This window comes from Phoxinus phoxinus, assembly GCF_949152265.1.
Source record: "Phoxinus phoxinus genome assembly, chromosome: 7".
NCBI classification, from domain to species: Eukaryota; Metazoa; Chordata; class Actinopteri; order Cypriniformes; family Leuciscidae; genus Phoxinus; species Phoxinus phoxinus.
The window spans coordinates 27,590,722-27,614,601 of NC_136882.1; the positions used below are offsets into that span (position 1 = coordinate 27,590,722).

The 23,880-nt window shown below is 39.5% G+C and overlaps 1 protein-coding gene across 2 annotated transcripts; it reads right to left on the reverse strand.

Annotated features, from left to right (window-relative positions):
- Positions 1 to 1,188: 1,188 nt before the first annotated feature.
- fhip1b (FHF complex subunit HOOK interacting protein 1B) lies at positions 1,189 to 23,418 on the reverse strand. Of its 2 annotated transcripts, none has more exons than XM_079619392.1 (13): positions 23,283 to 23,418; positions 14,426 to 14,881; positions 12,443 to 12,581; positions 12,074 to 12,336; positions 10,192 to 10,422; positions 7,969 to 8,214; positions 7,659 to 7,826; positions 7,451 to 7,530; positions 6,980 to 7,149; positions 5,560 to 6,858; positions 5,272 to 5,450; positions 4,626 to 4,788; positions 1,189 to 4,204 (listed from the first exon to the last, which is right to left on the reverse strand). In XM_079619392.1, exons 2-13 carry the CDS (start codon positions 14,552 to 14,554, stop codon positions 3,894 to 3,896), a joined length of 3,378 nt encoding a protein of 1,125 aa, XP_079475518.1. In that variant the 5' UTR covers positions 14,555 to 14,881; positions 23,283 to 23,418; the 3' UTR covers positions 1,189 to 3,893. The 2 variants fall into 2 exon arrangements, with proteins under 2 accessions (XP_079475518.1, XP_079475519.1); XM_079619393.1 differs by having other exon boundaries at positions 4,068 to 4,204; positions 4,622 to 4,788.
- Between the last annotated feature and the right edge of the window lie 462 nt (positions 23,419 to 23,880).

Sequence of the window (23,880 nt, forward strand, 5' to 3'; positions counted from 1 at the left end):
ATTACAAAGCATGTGAAGACTAAAGAGGCAAACCTTATGTCTTTGATCACGTTTAATATAATTGAATTAAAAGGGGGCGATTGCATCTCACTGGATCATCTGTGTAAATGTTGAAGTGCAATTCTATTTTCTCCATCCAATTATGTGTGTTATGAAACTGCAAATGTGTTTGAGAGCAAATGTGTGATGATTCAAATGGTTTAATTCACACGTCTTTGTTAAGAAACCCATTTGAACCAGTTTATCCCTAGTGTTAATGAATACAATATCTATCAAACATGTAATAAAGTGTATAAGGTGGTAATTATTACGGCATTACTTTCATGGCCATGGTTAGAATTTCAAGATATTGATAAGTTTATTGATTAGTTACCTTCCTTTATTCAACGTTACATGAGGTTGAATTGCAGATTAATTCAGGTAGTACTAGGCTACAACTGAATAGGGATTCACAAATATACCATAATTTAATTTAATATACACTGCTGTTCAAGTTTGAGGTAAGGTTTAAAAAATAAAAAATAAAGTTTTCTGTTTTAATATATTTTAAAATGTTATTTATTTTTCAGCAGCTGTTACTGCAGTCTTCAGTGTAACATGATCCTTCAGAAATCATTCTAATTCAAGAAACATTAATATCCAATCTGAAAATTTGAGCAACGCATTTATTTATCCATTCAATGAAAAATGCCACTTGTTTCCCCATTATTGACCACAAACTAATTGGAAAGGATGAATGAAAAGTTAGACTAAAGTGCATTTTTGTACAAATGTGTAACAATGTTTTGCCATATAAAATTACTTTATTCTCTTTATCCTGGACTTATGTATTAATGTACTGGACATTTTTACTGTCACCGCATAAGAATTATGCAAAACAAAATAAATACCTGTTAACGCTGATTTAGCAAACTTGTAAGAATCTTTGAATATCTTTAACAGTGATTCTGTGGCATGACCCAATGCATATGAAAGACAAAGTCTTTCTTCCCTATAGCAGCATCATCTGTATATCCAGTGAAGATGAGCAAGACTTCTATCAGAAGATGGGAAAGAGACAAAAATATGGGCAGGAACAGAATCTCAATAATGAGCATGGAGGCTCAGAGTGAACTGGGTCATTGTTCTGACAATATTTAAGGTTTCATCAAATCTGCAGCTTAAAACCAGTCTATGCACCAAGCAAAGTGAATTTACTCAGTGTCATTTATTTTTAAAGACCATTCATCTAAGAAAAAACATTCTGCTGAAGTCCGAGCAACTGATCAGAGAAAGGTGATCATTCAAATTACACATTCATTCTTGACCATTATGTCTAATATATTTACAATCAATCACATCTTATCAAACCATGAATAAAGATCTCACCTTTATAAACTCATGAGAAATAAAGACCAAGAAGCCAAAAGGTATTGCCAGGTAAAACATTTATAAATTAATAAAAACATTCCCTTTTAGTGTTTGTTTGTCTTTGAAGGTTGATTTAAATCTTCATTCAGTTCCACTTTCCTCCATTTTAAATATAGAAAAATATTTTAACAACATTCATTATTTTGCATGAGTTTCCATACAGTCCGGTAGATTATTGAATAGATAAGGGATAAGTAAATTATTGAAGTGGGGTTCCAGATTGCAAATTTAGTTTGTTTGTCCGAAAAACTTTAACCATCTTCACTTACTCAGAAACAAAGAAACCAGTTTGCATAGATAAGCCACAGAAGTCCTTGTCAACGTTTCATTCAACAAATGGACAGAATGAAAAAAAGAGGAAATCAATAACATAAAAAAAATCAACTTAAAAATTGTGCCATGTATACTGATCAAACAAACACTTTCCAATAACAATCAATGAGCGCCTGCTTTAAAAATAAAAATCTAAAATCATAAACACTTGAATACATGTAGAAAAAGAAAAACATGCTATGTGCACCGCATCAGGCATATAATTACATCCTCAAAACAACGAGCATTTCTTGTGCATTTGGTATCTTACGACACACATAAATTGTACAGGCCTATTGGATTTCTAACTTAGAAACTGTGTGTAATTTCCACTGTCTCCATAGAGATAACTGAACACTAACATATATGTACCGTTTCATTCTTCAACCTCTTGCTCTTTATCTTCTTTTTTCATCTTTCTCACCCACACAGAGAGCGTTTCAGGGATGTGAGCAAAAACAATTTTTGACACTAACTCTGCCTAACATTATCCTTAATTATGGAATTTACATGCTAAACATTCCCGATATCAACAAAAGCAGAGAATCATCACACTAATGTCCCACACAGATCTTCTGTGGAGTGGACGGGTGGAGGGAAAGTAACCAGAAAAAAAGACTTTCAATAAATTGTCTGCTATCTATATAAACTGATAGAAAAATATGCCTTAAATGATATTTGATTGAACCGAATCATCAAAACTAAGACAAGTGAAGCAGCAAGAATACCGCATGGAACGAAAGTTAAGTAGCCTAACTGAGGTAATGCGCATATGGCTTGTGCATGATAAAAGAGCTCTTGAATGGATGATTTGAGATCAGCAACCATTTTTCTAAGACACATTTGGAACAAGGGGCAAAAACCATAATGTAAAAACACATGCACAGTTACTGTTAAAAACAAATGCACATGCATGTCTAACTTCCATTCTGAAAATTAAAGTGTCTAAAGTATTTTGGCAATAAAACAAATTACGGTAAATCCAAAAGTCAAATGTCTTGAGGCGGTTTTTCCACTATGCACAATTTACGGCTGATTTCGCTCATACTCCATAACACTAGCAAAATCAAGTAATGAACAGAAAGAAAGAAAAAAACACTTGGTTTCAACACTAAGATGGCTTATAATTGACATAACTTGGCTCACTCCTTAAAGGGACAGGTAATTAAGTAAGCTTCTCTTTGCTCATACCAGTCAAAAATGCAAGACATTAGCACCTAGTCAGACGCCAAAAGGGACGCTAACATCCAGGAGATCTTTGTGGGCAGAAAAATCAGTGCCTTTCCAGAAACTGAAGACGATATGTAATGTCATGCTGGGTGAATGTACCATATGCATTTCCCAGAAACTCACCCAAAAATCTGTCCTAGAAAATGAGCTGCTGCAACAGAGAATAACAACTAAAACTTTAAAATGCAAACTGTCCATCAATGCTTAATTTGACTGGGACAGAGGCTAAGGAAATGAACCCTCTACCCTTTTTACAAGCTCTAACGTCACTCTAGCTGCTGGACAAAGAAATATGCGTGCTAGAGATTGGAAGAACATGTTTGGAATTCTGTTAATTGTTGATTTTTCAGAGATGTCTCCGTAAAGAGGCAATTCCTGCTGCAATACTGAGGACTTATTGCCCAGCATGTGATTGGTAAACAGAATCTGACATCTCATCCTTTAAAAAAGACCAGATGTTAAATATATATTGGTGTGATCTTACAGACCTATACTCTATAAAAGACAAAATAATCACCTGACATTGCTAAAATGTAAATGACACTTCTGCACCCATAAAAGTTTAAAAGAACCGTGTGTAGTGAGTCTACTTTAGCTAGTCTCTGAAGTGACATAGAAACGTCGGGAGTGCAAGTTTATGACCAAATTCCTCCAGCTTAAAAGATGCAAGTCTCTCTGAGTGTACAAAAATCATTATACACATAGATATTTTATATAGTCTATATACACGATTTATATGCACAATTTCCTAAAGCTTAATGGATAAATGGTCCTGTACAATTAAAAAAATTACATTATGAACATGAGATTATTAACAAGAGGTGACCTCTCTTCACCTTTATGAGCAATTGATTTTCCTGTCTCTTTGAGTGCATCATGTCCCATGAAAAAAAAGACTTGAAAAAAGAGGTGGGAATTTGGAAACAAATTTTGTCCTGGTGTTATTCCTCAGTGCCTTGGCTGGGTGGGAAGGGTAGGGCTACGGCATGCTCCTGTGCAAGAGCTGCGAGCTCCTTGAGAAACTCAGAGAAAATGACAGCACAGTAGACTGCGTTTTTCACCCTTAGTGCCTCTGCCTGCTTCTCCAGGCCAGAAGCCCCACCGGCCGCGCCACCCCGGAACAAAGCACTGTGCAGGGACTGCCCTCCATCTCTCACGTGGGCCAAGGCCAACTGAGCTGCATGTCGAGCTCTCGTAGGACTGTTGGTGTGCCTCAAGATAAGATCGCCCAGAGATGGCTTTCGGCTTTTAACTGTGGGAAAGATAGAGAGAAGAAATCAACAGGGTATCTACAGAGTTTAAAAATTTAATTTAAGACTTTATAACCTTTTTTTGAGACACAAATAAAATCAATATTGTATGTCCATACAGAACAAACCCATACAATCTCAAAATAAATCATGTATATTTTAAAGGGGCTGTGGCACACATTCAACTGCAAAACTTCAAATGTAAAATACTCAAGACACTCAATATATACACGAAATATGGAAATGCATACGAATTAGAGGTTGATCAATATTGGATTTTGCTGATATAATAATAATGTGTTCAAATATCCCAAAAACATGTTGCATCAAACATCTTGCATTCAACTGATCTTTACGAGAAGACACAAACTATGATCTCTCATGTTTGTTTCTGAGAGTTTTCATTGCCACTCATTCACCTACTTAAAGAGTCTGATCGACGGAGATTGGGCACTCCCATAGGTGAGTCGGACCAGTCTAACTTTCCTCTCGCAACCAGAAAGCGGCGAGCCTTTCTTAACAGGACAGGGAAATCCTCGTGCGTTGATGCAAATGCCTCAATGCGATTTTTTACTGATCCCAGCACCTGAGAAATGGAAAGTAAAAGTAAAACCAACATCTTGGATATTCCCTTTGATGCAATGGATTTACGTTTCAGTCAATCAAATTGTAAATGAATTGCTTACTCAAACTTCACCACAGAACATTAAACAGATTAATATAATTTAATAAAAAAAAAAAAAAAAAAGAAATGCCAGAGACAGCCCAGTCAAAATAAACAAGCAGCTTTTGAGCTGTCAAAAAAAAAAAAAAAAATTCAATCAACATAAAACAGCAAGAATTGGAGAAAGGTGGAAAAAGTTTAAGAAAGGTTTTCTTTGGAATAATGTACCGCAATAAAATGTTCTCAAAACCAGGATCATGTTTTAAGAGAGTAAATAAAATCAATTTTGTTTTGATCAGAACATGTAGAAACCAATAAAAAGAGCAACTGAGAATGATTCAGTCATTGCATTTTTCGTACCAAGCTGTCATGCTGAGAGAGTCATATTTGTTCTTTATGCATTACCTGTATGAGTGATTTAACGCTGGGCTGAAACACCATGTTGGTGTTGAGGAGGAAAGAGCGTAGGAGTGGCTGAGGGTAACAGGCCAGCTGGAACACAACGCCCGTCAGCAAAATGTTCACATATAGGGAGTTCTGCATCATACTCTCCAGTTTACTGAACAGGACTGTTATAAATGGACCTACACAGAGGGAGAAGCGGAACCAGTGACTTATGGTTAGCTCTTGCTGAACTTGGACAAGTAACATAAGCACTCAAATCTTTAATTTGGTCATCTCTACATCGAGAACCTGTGTACGGTTGAGCAAGAGGTTGTCCGAGGGGTCGTGCGGGGCTAAATACCCCAGTGGTAGAGCTGTCAGGCTTTGTTTCACTGGAGCGCTGCTCAGTCTCCACTGAAAGGCAATCCTCATCTGTCAGGCTGGGAGCAGGAGCAGTGCGGGATTCCCGAGAGGACTCCTCTGAGCTGTGTGAAAGAACCCTCCTCTCTCTCACACGTTCCTCCAGCTCCCTCAGCTCCTGGTGGAAAGCCTCAATGCTGATTCCCTGGCCTTTCGAGTCACCAGGCAATGGTTCTGACGGTACCCGCTCCAGCAACTCCTCAATGAGACGCTCAACGGACTCTGGAGCCCTGCTGTCACGGGGCACTGTGGTCGTCTCTGTCAAGCCAAGAACAGGAGACAATCTTTGGCTCTCACTTTGGAGACACTCTTGTGCAGAGGAGGGCATGGAGGTTTGATGTTGCAGAAGTGGCTTCAACTGCACCTGAGATGATTTCAGCGCCGATCCTACATGAAAATCTTTGAAGTCGACTGGGCCCATACCCATCGACCCGTTCATCCCTGACTCAACCACACCGCTATTTACATCTGACTCCCTCTTCACTTTCTTAACCTCCATTCTCTCATCCACACTGTCTGTGAACTCCACCTGCCCCATTCCATTGTAAAGTGCTGGATGAGGTGCTGAATGAGGGTGTTGGGACACGGTTTCCACAGCACCTGTTATTTCTGTAGAGACTGATGCAGAAGATTGTAGGGGTACAGTGCTGGGAAGAAGGCTACGTTTCTTACTGCGGGGTGTCAGACTGATACAGTTCTTGCTGATGGTAACATCCCACTCTCCACTATCTCGATCTGAACTGCTCCACTCGGAACGAGCTGCAGCCACCACTGCTGCCCTTTGCTGAGCGGGGTCCATTACAGAGAAATGCTCTGGTACCATACTGAGGGAGGGGTTGGACGTGGGAGGCGGAGGTGGAGGAGGAACAGAGTTTGGAGAAGGATTTTCTCCATCATAAGGTGCCGACCAGTCTCGACAGGCCCAAGAGCAGAGCTCAATACCCTTCCGAGCATCACGCAGATACTCTAGGTAGCCATTCTCTCCTTCTGAAGGGTCTGGGAGTTGGTGCATGGGGCTGTCAGAAGAAAGAGGGGAAGAAACACTACCACGAGGAGAAGGGGGAGCATTCTCCGAGCCAGAAGAGTTGGCTTGGCCTCCTGAGCTTTGCTGGCGAATAAAGAGAGCAAGGCGGGAAGGAGTGCTGGGTCTGTGGTGAACTGGTGACTCTGAAGTAGGACTACCCAACACTATAGGCAAAAACAGACAGAAAATACATGTTGTAGGTATGAACCTCAGCAATGTTTTTTCAGAAGTCTAAAAGCAGATCTATTGTGTCCGTAAATGTGCCTGACGCATGCTTACTCTTACCTTTTCCCCAAAAGGCAGGTTCATCATCCCGCTCACTAGAGGGTGCTGAAGTGATTCGGCAGCATTCTGGTATGAGGGAAAGGAACTTGTCAGCTGATTTGCCATAGAGGTCTGTTTCTCTGACTGCCCTCCGCTGACTCAGCATTACATGTGTGCATGGCAACAGATACCTGGAATCACACAAGAAAAATCATAGCAGCTTTATCTTTTACACAATTATAATTATTTTAGTCTCTTTCCCTAAGTATGAGCAATAGTGACACTTGACTAATAAAACCACTAATAATGCACTATAATCCTTTCACATTTAAAACACTTATATGTGATTACCAAGGATGCATTAAATTTGATCACATTTTTGACAGTATTTCAATTTGCAAGATACAATGTCCAAATCCATCTATAAACAACCAAAGGTTATTTTGTAGGCTCTTTTGCAAAACGAGTCACACACCCAAGCACACAAAATACCTGAGAACAAGCTGGAGCATGAGGTCTTCACAGTTGAGACTGAGCAATGTCTTGAACAGACTCAGAGAGACCATGCACAGCTTCAGAGAGAGGGAGGAAAATGCAATTTTAGTTACAATGCTCCATATTTCCATAACCAACAGCACTGACAAAACAGTGTCTTTTCCATCTATACATGCACCCCAGATACAACGTGTGCTAAACTGACCCGTGAATTGCTGCTGATGCGTGTGAGTAGTGTATCAAGGATTGTGTCGTTGTCATGGCGATGCAACAGAATGAAGCGCAGGAAGGTCTTAAGGAGGGAAGTTTCTGTGATACTGCGTAAAAACAGGTCCAGATATGCCGTGCTTGCTATCATCTCATCCACCGACGACTGACCATAAGAGACAGAGACAAAAGGAGAGAGAGGAACACAATATAAGAAAAAAATTATTAAATTCAAAACAATATTGTATAGTGAATGAATATAGAAACTGCCATCTATGCTAAACAGGGCCCAGTTCATTATGGTTCACCTTGTGCAGAGCGGGGCCCATGACTGGCACCAGGAAGCCGTTGTGGAGGTAGTCAAGGAGTTGGCAGCGCACAAGAGGGTGTGCCACCTGTACTACAGCGTTGCAGAATTCAAGACTGTTCATGAACAGCACTAGAGAGGAGACGCCCATCCAGTCCTCCCTCCGCAAGGCGTGCCAGTCGTCGCCCCGTACCTCAATCTTCCGTGGCAGGGATGAATATAGTCCACTCAGCCCCGTCGCTAGCACCTGGGGGAGGGCAAAAAAATCCAAATGTTTAAGGTTCTGATGCGGCGGTGCCAATAACGCATCTAAAAGCTGTCAATTAACTCTCAGACAACAGAAGATACAAATTGTCTCAGTGTGTAATATTTGTGGTAATATTTCCTCCAGAGCGGAGACAGCATTTCTGAAGATTACGCGCCGCTCGCTCAGTCCACTCATTTAAGCCATTAGTCAAATCGCATATTTTATTTATATTAATTTAATTACTTAAATATATATTGGAGAGAACGCTAAACCATTATGAGCGTTTTCGTAATACATTGCCTATTCCACACGCATAAAGCTTGCCACAAAGAACCGGCAAAAGTAATGATTATGCATGAGACATTTGAATTGTTTATTAATAAACTGTGTTTTCTGTGTCAGTGTCAGCTGCAAAGATAAGTTGACTCGTCATCTTCGCAGTTAGTGAACGTGCCTAAAGAGAGAAATGCACACTTCATACGAATTAGCCTACAGAGAGTAGCCAATTTCTTTCTGTTTTTAATTGTTTTGTTTAAAAGTAGTCATTTAAAGCTTTCTATAGATATATTTCTCAGGTCTGTGAGGCAAGTAGCTTATACGCTGAGTTTCGGTTCATTTATCAGACGCGGTCCAGTTCACGCGCCGGCGCCACCGTGTCCTGATTTTATGGTCTACTAGATTTGCTACTTCTCAATTAATCCAGGCAATTTGTTGATGAAACATTGATTAAAATGAAGATACAATTTATACAAAACAAAATTCACTTTAAAGAAAGGCTTTCTACAGAACAAAACTTAATAAATGGTCAAAATCATGTCTGACCCATTCCAAATGTCTCTCGATATATTGGGCATCTTATGATCCTATCTTACTCCTCTCTTGCGGTTCCCTTTTCATATAATCAACATAGATGAAATGAAACAAATAACATTATATAATTTAAACATAAATATGAAACGTATGTTTAAGTTTTTTAACTTATATTTGACCGTCACACCGCTCCGCTTTACTCACATGCTCTGGTGTGAAGCCTATACATGCATGTGTGCGTGCATGTGGGGGAGGGGTGCGATTTTCAATTCAAATTCAAGTCAAGTGTAGCAATGATTCACTGCTCATACAGAATTCACTTACAAACCAAGAAGCTTTCTGTTTGTCAACATGGCATTTTCACATGACCTTAAACCCTATGCTGATTTTCCGGCTGCATGGATTCCTATTGAAATAATTGGATTTCAAACATGAAAATTCAATGAACATCAGTAAATGTGACCACACCTTAATGCTCAAATATGTTGAAGAACATCATTCATGTCAGGGCTGGTTTTATATGTGGAACTTGGCCATGTCTTCTAGAGCCACAAAAGTGGCAGTAAGATCTAATGCATCTCTGGCATAAAAATAACTATATGTGACATACAGTAGAAAAAGAAAGTAAGAGAGAGAGAAATGTTAAGAGACTGGGGCACTGCAGTAGCATGGAGTCCTAGATGAGACCTCCAGTCGTATATGTGTTAAGTGGGTCACATGAAGGCTCATATATTATTCTCGTGAGGAAAGAGGACAGAGGGGAGGAAAGCAGCACATCCACTGGATCAACACTGTAGTCAAACACTGTAGTCACAGAGCACAACTACAGATGACAAATGGCCTTTTTCATTCCACAGAAGCCAATAGAATGCAACCCAGAGAAAATACTACAGGATTGTATGTCTCCACTGAAACAGCTTTAAAAGACACATATGTAATCAACAAGCGACATTCAAACTGCATGGCACATGAACAGAATGGCTATTCATAAAGACATGCTAACAGTGAGAAAAGAAAAGAACAGAAGGAATATACAAATTAAAGACTGCTTCCATAACTCTTCTCTGCCCTTTAATCATAAATAATCTAGGTTACAAGCACATTTTCAAAAGCATAAACAGAAAAGATGAGGTAAGCACACACAACAACAAACACACTCTTGCTTACTGGACAGAAGTAGGAGTTCTCAGCGATGTAGCGTGCAACAGCGTGGTTGCTGGCAGAGGTTGCCATGACGAGGAGTAGCGCGTCACGGGCCTGCTGCCCCAGAGAGCCGTCTCGATGGATAAATGGCACCAACAGTGAGAAGATCAGCAGGTTAGTGGGACCCTGCTGTACCGGCCCACACTTAAATAACAACTCCAAAATGGCAGTTTCTTTCACCATGGACACACATACCTGACACAAACACAAATGAATTACAGTTATAAAACACAAATTAATATCTAATTATGCATGAAATTATTGTACATTACAGCTGTTTTTCTAATTTGGGCTAATATTTCGGCTCATTTAATTCCATCTGCTTTTGTTTCTGTGCTGATTGTAGAGCTGCATGATTCAGGATTTTATTTATTTTTTTAATTCAAAGAGATCACGATTCTGAACAGACAACAAAAAAAAAATGTGCAATTAACAAGAGGTTCTGACAAAATGTTAATTCATGCAGTCTATTTAAAAATGTTGAATTAATTTGAATGAACTAAAAAAAAAAAAGGAAAAAAAAGTCGGTTTGAATGAATGATTCAATGACTCACTAAATAAAGACTTTTTTCATTGCTGGATGAATCAGCGTTTTTGAGCGAATCTCCTGAATGAATGTATCAATTATTTTATTTTTTTAATTTCAAAGTCAATTGTCACCTACTGGTGTAACAATGTAATTCATATAATCCGTAGTTGAAGCAACATATGAAAAGACTGAAACGTATTTGTGATTCAGAAAGTGATAATAAAATTCAGTTTCAGGAGATGACAAATAGATTACGACAGAAATTATTAAGTATTACAAGTGTCACTGAGAAAGTAAAGACTTAAAACTATGGACAGAAACCAATTACTGCAAAAGAAGAAGAAAAAAAGAACGGAACAATATCCTTCAAATATCTTCAAACGTGTTTCCTTTGTAATGACTTATAGCTGAGAGGCAACACAAATTAAAGATATTGTAAACTCTATTTTAAACATTATTGAAAGTGACAGCACACTTAGAGCTGTCTTTCTAGAAATACCAATGGTTAGTTTTAGACATGCCCCTACTATACGAAACAAGGTAAAACATGGCTTGGTTCTTTAGTGGGTGATTTTATGTGTGGAGGGTGCAAGCATTGTCAATAAATGGTAAAAACAAAAACTTTCATTGTTGTTTTTTTCTGGAAAAGTGTATCCAATTGAATATTTTATTCAATTCCTCTTCCTCTTAAAAGTTGGAATGTAAATGTTTATATAGGTCAAACAAAAAGGAAATTAAGATTGAGAGAGTGGCTGAACAAATGCTTTTAATAGCATAAATGCTATTCACACTAAAAACTGTAAATGAGGATCTATACACTGTTATTTCAGTTCTTCAGTGAGAATCTACAGAAATAGCGATACTGTGTGGTTGAAAAGACTATTTGTGAAGTGGTTTCATATCTATTATACAGGACAACTTCCAGTCTGTAAAAGTTTTAATAGACACAGGCGAATTGTTCTCATTTAGGAATATGATCGTGTGTTTGAATCGAGATTGTGATCTTTTAACAATGAATCGTGCAGCTCTAGTTGATTGTATTCCCATGTCCTAATTTTGCAGAATGTTTGGTTGGTCCTTGAAAGACTAAATTGTCAAAACAATTAATTCTAACTCACTCCCTACCACAGCCCAAAACTTAACAATAACCTAAACCATAAATTACATGGAATTGATAGGTTTCAGTGGTGTACAAGCCAATAACCCAGTTGTAAGCTCAACAATAAAATCTGATTGGCTGTCAAGGAATGTTGCGAAATTCTACAAAATTAATTTCCATGTGATTCAAACAGGTGTTAGAATCTGCCTGTCAAACACCTGATTTAGCAGCAGTACGAGGCTGGACTCTAGGGTAGAAGGGCAGCCCAGCTGGGGATCCACACATGCTCCCAGCAGGCTTAGCAGTGGCTGCAGCACTGCACTGTGCAGGAGCAGTGGCTGATGTGACTGTCCGATCAGCATCTCAAACAGTTTCAACAGCTCTAGCTGGCTGTCCGGATCCAGACCATGGCGCACATGCCACTGTACCAACTCTTCCAGTATGTTCTCTGCCACCACCCTCTCCAGAATAGGACCCATTGCTGCAGACATTCCACAATCCATTGTAACATTTAAAAAAAACTAATTTATATTATGCTAAACAGTACAAATGTATGCTCCATCGAGCTCACAGGAGAGTGTTTTAACCTGGTGATTCAATGTCTCCCCCAGCTGGTCTCTCTTCGGCTAGCAGGCACAGCATCTGATCTGTGTGATTGCGAACTGCTGTGAGATCATCGGCACAACCACCCACTGAAGACTCTCTCCGTTTCAACACACCCGACACCTGACAGGGAGACATGGAACAGTTCAATTCTATTTATGGTAAAGCCAAAGAGGAATAGGTGTCTAGTCTATATTGATGTTAGGGCTGTGTTAGATACATCGATATGACAATGTGTCGTCACATACTGCTTGTCGATACGAGTATCGATACAGCTGCTTCTGTATCAATTCCGTGCTTAATTTGAATACAATAACAGCGTTTAATGTGCTGAAATTAATTAACAGAATATAATAGGCTCCGTGCACAATATGGCGACCGTTGACGTTCGAACCCTGAGTGTGCAGGCCAGTACTTCCGGTGAAAACTTCCAGTGATCTGACAGCGAGAGCAACAGACAACAGCAACAGAGTTCCATTACCAGAGAGACAATTTTTCACAATGAGTGTTTTTAGGATTCAAGAGAGGCGACTTGCCTTTCAGAGGGTGACAGCCTCAGCACTTCATTGTTGTGTGCCGTTATATGTACCGTTTCGTCACGTTAAAGAAGTCAGCTTTCATGCATTCCCCGTTGACGCTACGGTACGGGCTGAGTGGATGCAGAAGATCCGGAGGGATGACTTCAACCCGACCAAATTTTTTTATCCATATCATTTTCAGTGTATTTCACCTGTGCGTTTCAATGCTTTCTATTACTGCATTTATTTTGTGGAAGTCAGATGAGTAAAGAGCATCCGTTTCATAAATCATTATCTGTCTGGTGTTTATAAGCAGCACATACAGTATTTTACTACATGTAAAATATGCAAAAAATTATATTAAATTGTTTGTGGTAACCTTACCTACAGTTAAAAATGCGCAGAATTGAGAAAATAGTATTTATGGAGATAAATTGTAGCCTATCATCACAGGGCAAACGTGAATGTTCACGGGGTATTTAATTTAACAACTTTAATCGTAGTTGTAACTATATTAACAGTAGGCATAATTGTCATTGCATATGCAGCATGAGTCCAATACAATCTTCTGTTCTGAACAGTTGTATTTCATTCATTAATCTGACTATGCATCCGTGCATTTAATTGCCATTGGCTCGTGTAGGCTAATAGTAATATGGATCTTAGTAGTATTTTAAGTGATATAATTGATTCTATAAACAACTATAAGAGATCATTTTTGGCTTTCTCCGGCTCCCTGCACCGGGCGTTATGCGAAACCGGAAGTGTCTAACCGCACACTCTGTTCGGAAATCCAACATGGCGGCAACGTGCAACTAGCCTATTGATAGGTTAGAACAGTTTAATCTGGCCTACAGAGGAAAATAACTGGGGTTGCCTTGCCTGATATTACGAGATGTAATCACCTAATCAGAGCTTCACACTTGTGCAATACGGAAATATCTACTAAGTGTTATTTTTCTCAACCTGGCAACTCTGTCTCCACTGTGGATAAAAAAGCGGGCTTTCTGAAAACACCGGTAAGCTAACAGTATTGCCATCTCCAGTTCGATATTCTAATCACATCGAAGTGTGATACATCGATTCTGTGCACAGTTTGTCTTATATTATAGCTCATATTATTCACCATAAAAGCCAGATGTATCAAACACATGTGTGTGGGGGGTGGGGGAGATTTGCAACATATATGCAAACCTTTTGTTAGATTTTTCAAGGTTCAATAAACTGTTAGATAATTATTATATTTTTTTAAATCTGACTATTATGTCATATGTCAGGTTTTACAGGGTTAAATTAGTATTTAAAAGAGAAGTTACAGGAACAGTCAGATCCCAAGATCTGAGAATTTGATTATACATGTTGTTGAGAAAATGTATGTGACTGCAGTTGTACTAAGGATATTATTTGCACAATCAGTATGAGGGAAAATAAGCCTATGTGGTGTCTCACCTGTCTCCAGTGGTTCTCAAACACCATAAGGCAGGTCTCGGGGTCGGCAGTGCAAGGGCTGGACGGGGCTGCATGTCGACCGGTCCGAGTGCCTGGACCCCTTGGATTTAAACGACTAAGCCAACTCATCTTAGCTCACAGGCTGATCCAAATTCGATCAAGAGGTCAACAGGGAAAGAATAAAGGGGGAGCAAGGGAGAAGCATAGACAGGGAGAGAAAAGGGAAAAGGGGGAGGGGGGGTAAGGCGACTCACAAAAGGTGTCCAAAAAACAAGAAATGAAGAGTCCTGCTTGATGAAGTAAGAGGTAAAAGCATAGAGAGGACGGAATCCTGCAGATGTCTGCAGCAACAGTCACTGTACACCAGTGATCAGTGTGGCCTGTCTGCACTCCCTGTCATCCAGTTTGCAATCGGCACTATACTCCATACCGATACATAGACTCCTCCGCACACACCTGCAGGGACAGAGAGAGAGAGAGAAAGAGGTCAATGATGACACATTAACACCTGCAGGTAAAAAACAAACAGTGCAGCCAGTCAGTGTAAAGGTTAGTTTCTGTGGGAGATCGAAAGGACAAGACAGAAGGGCACATACAAAACTCCAAACTGTAACCATTAATGATGCTCCGATTGATCGGCCGCCGATATTGGCTAAAAAACGCCAAAAGCGCCGATCAGAAAAGCCGATCACGTGACGTAAATTACTCGCACAACTTTTTTCCACCTGCATGCGTGGCGCACGGTCACACAACAGCAGACCAGAGCTTGTCAGTGGCAACATAGTGATATTACCGGTACATGCGCTTCATGAGGCACACGCGCGCGGTCTCTTGCTCTCTCTGCCGTGCACGCGCTACCCGGTTTGGAGTACAGTTTCTGTCTCGCGGGCGCGCTCGCTCTAGATTCCGGAGATTTTAACTAATTCGCGGGCATCAGTGAGCCGCTATCAATATGGGGGAGACTCCTATACTATACATTACAGTTCAAAAACTTGGGTCTGTAAGAAAAAAAAAATGTTTTAATAATTTTTTTCAGCAAGGAATTGATCAAGTGACAGAGACTGAGTAAATGGAATAAACTAGCCTAGATTTTAAACATCCTGCATGTAGGCCTATGTGAAAAAGAAAATTATGGTATAGTATGTAAATAATATTAATTGAGTTATGCAGATGTTGCTTGGCAAAGTTCCTGTAGCAGCCAGTCAAGTAATTTAATACATATTCACGACTCAAGCATTCACCATAATAGGAATCATCATCTGATTAATGCACATTTAACGTCTGCCTTCAGTTAACAAATTTGGCCTACCTGGGCAAATTAAATATTCATGAGAAATATTCATCCTTAATAGGAATTACATATTTAAAAAAATCACCAATACAGGACAAGTGACCTTCAGGTTTTGGACCTACCAAAACATGTTAGCATAGCACCCAGAGTTAGAGAATTAATTCTTTAAAGTAGAAAGAAGTGAAAGTTTCAGTCATAAATAAATTATTCAGCACACTATTTCAGATTCTCTGTCTAATCATTATAGTGTCTTGTAAAACAACATTACCCATAATACAACAGGCAGAGGCACTCGCAACACTAAAACCCTGCAAGTGTTAGCCTATGTTCAACTGTGCATTTAGTTGGTTCTCTCGCAATTCTGAAAACTTACCTGCAGAGTCAGACAACATATATATCAGTAGGCTTCATGTGAGGTTACACACTCCCACAACTCTTCCTGTGGTCTTAACTAACGCAACAACACTTCCTGTGTTATTATCAGTACCAGTGACACATCATATTGACTTAGCATTCTTTTGAGATAACTTTAATTTCAGTACAACAAACAAGTTCAGCACAGGGGAGGACAAATAAAACAGAAGTAGAATAAAACACGGATCAAAGAGAAATGGGTCAAGAGATTTCAACACAAAATTCAAAAGTCCATTTTTAAGGAAGCTTTGCACTGAACACACACTCCACTAGGGCTGTAACGATACAGCAAACCCACGATTCGGTTCGTATCCCGATTTCTGACCCACGATTCGATACAAACCGCGATTCTTGCGAGGAGGGAGGATTTTAAAAGCCAAATAAATAAATAGCTAAAGCTATAACTCTGTTTTCTTGTAACAAAATACTTTTGAAAAACAAACAGAACTATACTCCATTGTGGAGATGATTCGAGCATGTTAAAAATTATTCTGAGGTAACCGAGGCTTACTGTCTGTGCTGTAAACCACAAATAATATATTGCCTATTCCGCATGACCCGCATCTCAAGCGCAGGAATAACGCTTGCCACAAAGTGAACGCGCCTAGAGAAATGCACACTTCCTACGAATTAGCCTAAGCCGCCATTTCTTTATGTTTTGAATTAACGTTAAATCAAGTAAAAGTATTTCAAGCTTTCTAAGTTTCGATTCGTTTACGAGGTGAGCTCCAGTTCACGCGCGCGCCGGTGCCACACACACACACACACGCAAACACCGCGCGCTTTGCTCACTTGCTTGCTCTGGTGTTTGCTTGTGTGTGTGTGTGTGTGTGTGTGCTCGCGCGCGTGTGTGCGTGTGGGGGAGAGGTGCGATTTTTTAATAATAATCAAATGATACCCAGCGATCTTCGAATATTATTTTTGCTTGAAATTCCCATACCTAATATGTAAAAGACCCCGTCACAGCCCTAGGATCTATTCTGGACGAGAAAGATAAGTCTGGGAAGGGGTGTGTCGATCGCGATCTGCCTTCTCACACCGCGACACAGGTTCGTGGATCTGAGTGTCGCGATTTCGGTTTAATATCGTAAATCGTTACAGCCCTACACTCCACCCTACCATTCATTAAAAACTTCCTTGACCGTTAAAAGAAGTAAGGCTTCCTTCCCTGCGAGAACTCCCTCAACCCAAGAAAGACAGTTCACAATTCCAATAACATAATGCTATAGAGGCGGTCTCTCGAGGAAGGGCCCCTGTACAAGGGAGGAACCATGTGTCACAAACTCAGGGGGATACAAAGGCTTCTTGGTACTAGATTGGATACTATGAGTCACAGGCAATTTCAACTACAGCAGCGTCACATGTTCCAGACCAAGTCCAAAAACATCGACTTGCCAGTGCACAGTTTCTAGCCAAAGAGGCGGTACGATAGCTTGGCAAAGTTTTTCCATAAATTAGTTTAGTGCACACAGTCCAGCTGACAACTTCCTATGATACTCTATCTCTCTCCCTCGTAGTTATTGCTTTAGTTGGTCACTCACTAGTAAATCATACTGTGCGCCAGCTGCAATGAATGTGTTATCGTCAACGCGCATGACTGAATTGCAAAAGACAGTACAATGACATTTATTGTCTATAAACATTGTCCAGTTTAGGATAAAGAGTTCCCTAGTAGTAGTAGGTTCTATAGTGTCAACAAAAAACACTCAGGCGTTATACTCAAGAATATCCTGAAGCAGTTGCACAATCAGACATTTGAGGCTTCTGATACCATGTTAATAGCCTATGATCAATATTAGCTGCCACACCAATGCAAAGAATAAATTGTGCACTTCCTCCTAGTCTTAGGTTAGTGACATTGTCTTTTATCTGCTTCACAAATCCCAAGATTATTTTTTGGCAACACAAGAGGACTAACAGAAAACAGGTTCATCTGCAAGTTTCCACTATAAGATAAATAATGTTTTTACAAATGCTTTGCTGGCTACAACATTCCAGCATAACTCAACTAGTGGTGTGAATCCATAATGGGACTAGGGACGTGCACGAGTACTCGGACATGACAGCGAAGATCGATCATAAAATACGATGATGATGATGATGATGATGATGGTGAAGATGTGATGATGATCAAGTTCATGTGTACACATTCACGTCCTTTTGTGCAGATGCAAGTTCTAATATTACTTTTATGTTGGACTGGCCGATATGGTCAAAAAATTATCACGATAAAACTTTTCATATCAGTCAAAAATGATAAATCTTTATTTCTTTCACGTTTAAAGGTAGATTTTTGCTCCTAAGGGAAAGTTGTAGAAACCAGACCTTTATTTGTGGTTTGAAACTACCCTTTATTGTCAGAACACGATAAACACTTCACATTTTTAATTCTTTACACATTTCCAGTCATTTTCCCTTATATAAAATAGCTTAACAGAAAAAAATTATTTCTTAGTTTCTACATTTCTACATGTTCAGACAGGTGATATTGTTTCAAATCATGAAACAGGTTAGTGTTGCCTGACTTTGATGACGCGTATCCTTAGCAGAGTTTAGTGCAGGCTGCAATAATATAACTTTTTGTCTCTTAGAAATGCACATTTGACAGTAGCTTGAGTTAGGACGCAGATGTACATTTATGTTCATCAACAAAAACTAACATCTGTAAAAATTGTAGCCTCATTTTTATATGGTAAAATTTTAATGTTCTAACTGTTTGAGTTTTATTAAAATTAACAATTGGTCTTCCATATTAGTAGCACACATTTAGATCATGATAAAATCACTACCATGGTAAAATAAAACTATATGGTTTATGGTATTTATATGAAAAACAGTAGCCTAATTACATTTAGTATAAATGCACAAATGCTATAGGCTGGCTTAATCACAAAAAATACTTTTTAACTCCTTTAATACGTCTACATTAATAATATAATGAAATTAGATTCAAATATCGCACATTTCTCCCACAATACCATGGTGCCGTTATTGTCACGTACAGTAAATCCATGGTAAATGATGGTCATTTGTTAGGGGTGTGACGAGACCCTTATCTCACGAGACAAGACGAGACACGAGATTGGGTTCACAAGAACGAGACGAGACGAGATTTTTGCACAATATTTGATAGAAATCCTCAATGACAAAATTCATGACTGGAAAAATAGTCTGCAGGTGGATTTTGAAATGTTTTAACTAAATCATCTTGTAATGAATGTCATTTCAGTTCTACTTTATGAGTATGAATTATCAAATACATTGAAATACAACAATATAGAAGCACTGTAAAGGTTTTACCACAAACTCAACTGAATGGCTTCTCTCAAGTATGATTTCACACGAGTCTCTTCAGACCTTACTGTACATTATGAGCTCCCAGAACTTCTGATTGAGGCTGTGTGTGACCTCTTATTAGTGCAAACGATAATTAAGTGCAAGTGCAACCATAATCAAAGTAGGCCAACTCTCTCTGTATTCAAAGTGCAAACAGAGACCAGAGCCACAACTACAACGTCCAGAGATAGGTTTGATATTGGGAGATGCAGTCTATTGGGAGACGGGTTATTGTATGCAGTCTAATTTGCGCGCATCGTGTTTACTTTCACTTTCACTCCATAGTGGCGGCGCTGAACGCGCGTTCTACAAGATAAGGGGCCATTCACACAAAGTGCGTTTTTGCTTTGTAAAATGCGATACTACGTAGAATGGGGGAACTGATTTTAACTTGAGCGCAGCGTTTTTAGAATGCTGTGTCATGCGCGAGACGCTGCAAAAGATGCAAGACGGGAGCGCAAGGTTACACATCCGTCTAGCGCGTTTACATAGAAAAACAATGGAAAAGTACCGCACTGGAATGGAAAAACAGGTTCTGTGTGAACCGCCCTAAGACATCTCAGATCGACTCTCTGTTGCGCAACAAATCCTCCGCCATCGTAACGCGATCAGTGAACTGATTCCTGCTGCACTGTCACAGTCTGTGTGCGACTGCAACTCGTGCTGGATGAGCAGAGTAGACGTTTACAATAGCAAAACGACAGTGGAGGCAGCCGGTGCCGCGGTGTACACCGTAATGTGAATGTAGCGGTGGCATATTCTATTCTAATTATGGCGATATCGCGAGACAGCTTTTCAGTCGACGAGACATCTCGTCACATTTTTGTCTCGCGAGATCTCGTGGCACGAGATCTCGTCACACCCCTACCATTTGTAGATTGAAAAGCCTTAGTTCTGACTGTATCGTTGTGCACAGTGTTTCTCCTGTTTGTCAGCGCCGTTTCATCTGGCTTTAAACTTTAAATCAGAGACATTTGTGTTTTCCACTGAATTCAAGCGCTCTCGCATAAGGATCTCACAGCGCTGGTCGCATAACCGAGACGATCAGCGAGTAAATGTATCTATAGTAAGCTTGCACTGTGCTGCCCTTTGAACATGTGGCACTGTTCAAATGAGTATCGCGGTTTTCGTTATAATCGAACTCTTGTTATCGTTTTATAGAGGAAGATTATATCATGATATAATTATCGCTATGGAAGTCAAAAATGCCCATCCCGAAGTGGGACTAAACAGCAGAGATGATCTGAGCAGTCTAGAGAGTCAGTCAGCTCTGCTTGCTTACTGACTGCTTAATGCCCCAGGGAGAACAGTCAGCTCCTTGTGTTTCACTGTGATTTCTTTATCGACCCTGCAACCACAAACACCAAAGATGCACACTACTGGCGTATCAAGATTCAGATCTATGTCTTAAAACATTAACAAAAACAAACAGTTGAGACTCACCAACACTTGCATGCAAAGTTTTCAGAAATTGCTTTTTAGAAGTAACTGTAAGAATCAATACATAGGCTGATTGGTGAGGACAACTGTGCTGAACCTCAAGCATTAAGGACACGTAGAGGAGACACCTGCATCATGTGCTTAAACATGATTCATAAGTCATGCAAATGTGTACTGCTTACTCTTACTCAAACAAGGTCATTTAAAAATAAATAAAAAATAGAAAATTCCCAAAGATAAAAATTAATTTGAAGTGAAATTGCATACTTGCGTACCCCTATTATTCGGCCCAAATCAAAATGTGCGCATGTTTTGAAGTTAATTGCATTATCTGGAATAAACGTTGCAGCATGTTTCAGATGATAAAGAACACAGCTTACGTTCCAGGAAATACAGTATTTGTCTATATGAAATTAGCTGGCAAATAATTGGTATAGCAATGCCTTTGCATGTTGACCTATATTGCAGTGCAAGCCAAGGCTGTTTGAGGATTTGACAGCAGGGGAGAAAGAGAGAGATAGAGAATCAAATGAAAAGGGCTCTCCTCTCTCTCTCTTTCTTTCTTATTTGCCCTGAGGTCAATGAATCATTAGCCAGGTGTCTGTCTCAACGGCTCACCGGTAAAGTCTTAATGGTAGGTTAGCAGATCAGGAGAAGGTAAAAGAGTGTAATGACTAGAATCACATAAGTGCACTCTTTTAGCTGAAGAGGTCATGGTAACCTAATGGTTTAGATCTGTGCTGCTAACCACAAAATAAAAATAAAAGGGGTTAATAAGATCACAGATCTTAAATCAAACGCGAGTTAACCTTGGGCAAAAGGCACTGCCCCTAAATATCCTGTAGTCCATTTCTGCTTAATATTAAACAAGGCTGTATTTTCCAAGATTAACATTACTCTCTAAATGTAAGGCTATTCAAAAGAAAGGACATTTGAAACATTTCTTCACCACCAAATGTTTGTGTACTTCCTTATGATTACATTTTTAGGCCACACATTTACTTCTCTGTTGGCATGTTTCATATTTATGCCAAATGGAGGTACAAAAATAAAAACTAATAAAAGGAAACAGTGAATCATAAAAAACTATAAATAACTAAATGCATGGGAATCCAACAAGAGAGTTTTTACCACTGATGGTCAAGACTACGAAGGAGAACAACAGAACAGAACAGAACACAGAGAGAGAGAGAGAGAGAGAGAGAGAGAGAGAGAGAGAGAGAGAGAGAGAGAGAGAGAGAGAGAGAGAGAGAGAGAGAGAGAGAGAGAGAGAGAGAGAGAGAGAAAGTTTGTTTGCACTACAGGTCACATTCATTCCTTTGGTTTTAATCATCAAGAGTTCAAAGTTCAGTCATTTTGACACTAAAATGAGTATAGGACTGCTGTGGCATTTGCTGAAGGGGAATAAACCTGAATACAATGGGTCAAAATGACTCCAGCAAGTATGTTTATGGATGCATCTGTGCATAAGAAAGACAGAAGAAGAAAGTCTGAAGTACAACTTCACCAGAGCACAAAAAGTTGTTATGGATTTATGGCATAGCAATGTTGCTTTGGCGGCTAGCCTATATGGTATGCTATTGACTTTCATATTCATAAGAGATTGTTTTCAATCATACATTACATCTGTACTGCATAAACTACCATAAACAGACTTTGACCACATGATTATATATGTTTTGGACTGAAATTATGCACCAAAATACTTAAGTTACTAGCTCCAACAGCCAAGTTTTTGAGTAACGTTACTCACGTTACACAACAACATAACAGTCATTTTAAAAGTCTGTGTTTATCACTTATGACAACATAAGTTAAACATTTGACCGGTTATACTGTAATTGTGCAGGTGAAAAGCCACTTATAACAGCACAGTAAACAACCCCACAAAATAATCGTTTTACTGGCTCATTCCAAGAAGATGACCTGCATATACCAAACCAGCTGTCACTCACATATTCAAGTTTATTTCAATGCAGCTCCCTCTTTCTTACTTTCAATATGAGTATGTCACGATACACATTCCCACGCAGTGATGTGTCATTTTAAACACACACACACAGGGCACTGAACGGTTAAAGAACCGTTAGCTGCTATTCTATGTGATTAATGTCAAGAGGGATAACACAAAACATTCCTAATTTTCTCGCTTCTAACATGATCGTGATTTATAGGGTGTATGCATATTTTCTTTCACTGGCAGTTATAATTCTAGTCTCATCTGTAAGGAGTTTCACCGTTAACCGCACGGTGCTCGCAACGGGTCAGATTTGATTTGACGCCGTCCTTAGAGCTCGCGAGCGGAGCGGGAAACGAAAGATGACGAGGCCACACAGTGCGATTCGACCGATAAAAAAACGAGGACAAAATACTTACGCGAGCGAGTGCTGTTTTCCGCTTCGTCCTCCGCCGTAACCTGGCTATCCTCAAACAGCGATTCTGAGATTTGTCAACCTCTCCCTTCGTCCCGCAGCCATCTTTCTCCTCAGATTCCACGGACACACCCACGCGCACGGGACGCTGTGACGTTACATTGGAGGGAGGCGGCCATGGCGAGAAGTGTGTTGTTTTGCTCGGAGCGCCACCGCAGGCGAAAATGGTGAATTGATGAAGTGGAGCATGAATATTAATTATATCACGTCGCGTTGGTTTTGAACCATATTAGACTGTAATTAATATTCATGCGGAAATCGTCCGACTACTGCTGTTCTGAAAAACACAACTTTGTTATAAATGCTGCCATCATGGTAATAGATAGATAGGCCTGATAAATTATTTTGGAACCTAGGCTACTAAAAAACTATTTTTCATTCCGTTCCCCGTTACTCTGTTAGGCTACCCTATTTCTCCCTCAATAAAATTGTTCTGCGAAATGGCAACACTAGCCAAATAAAATTAAATATATGACTGTCTGTGAAATGAAGACTAAAAGTTTAGTTTTAAAGTTAATCCAAATATGCAGATATAATTTGGT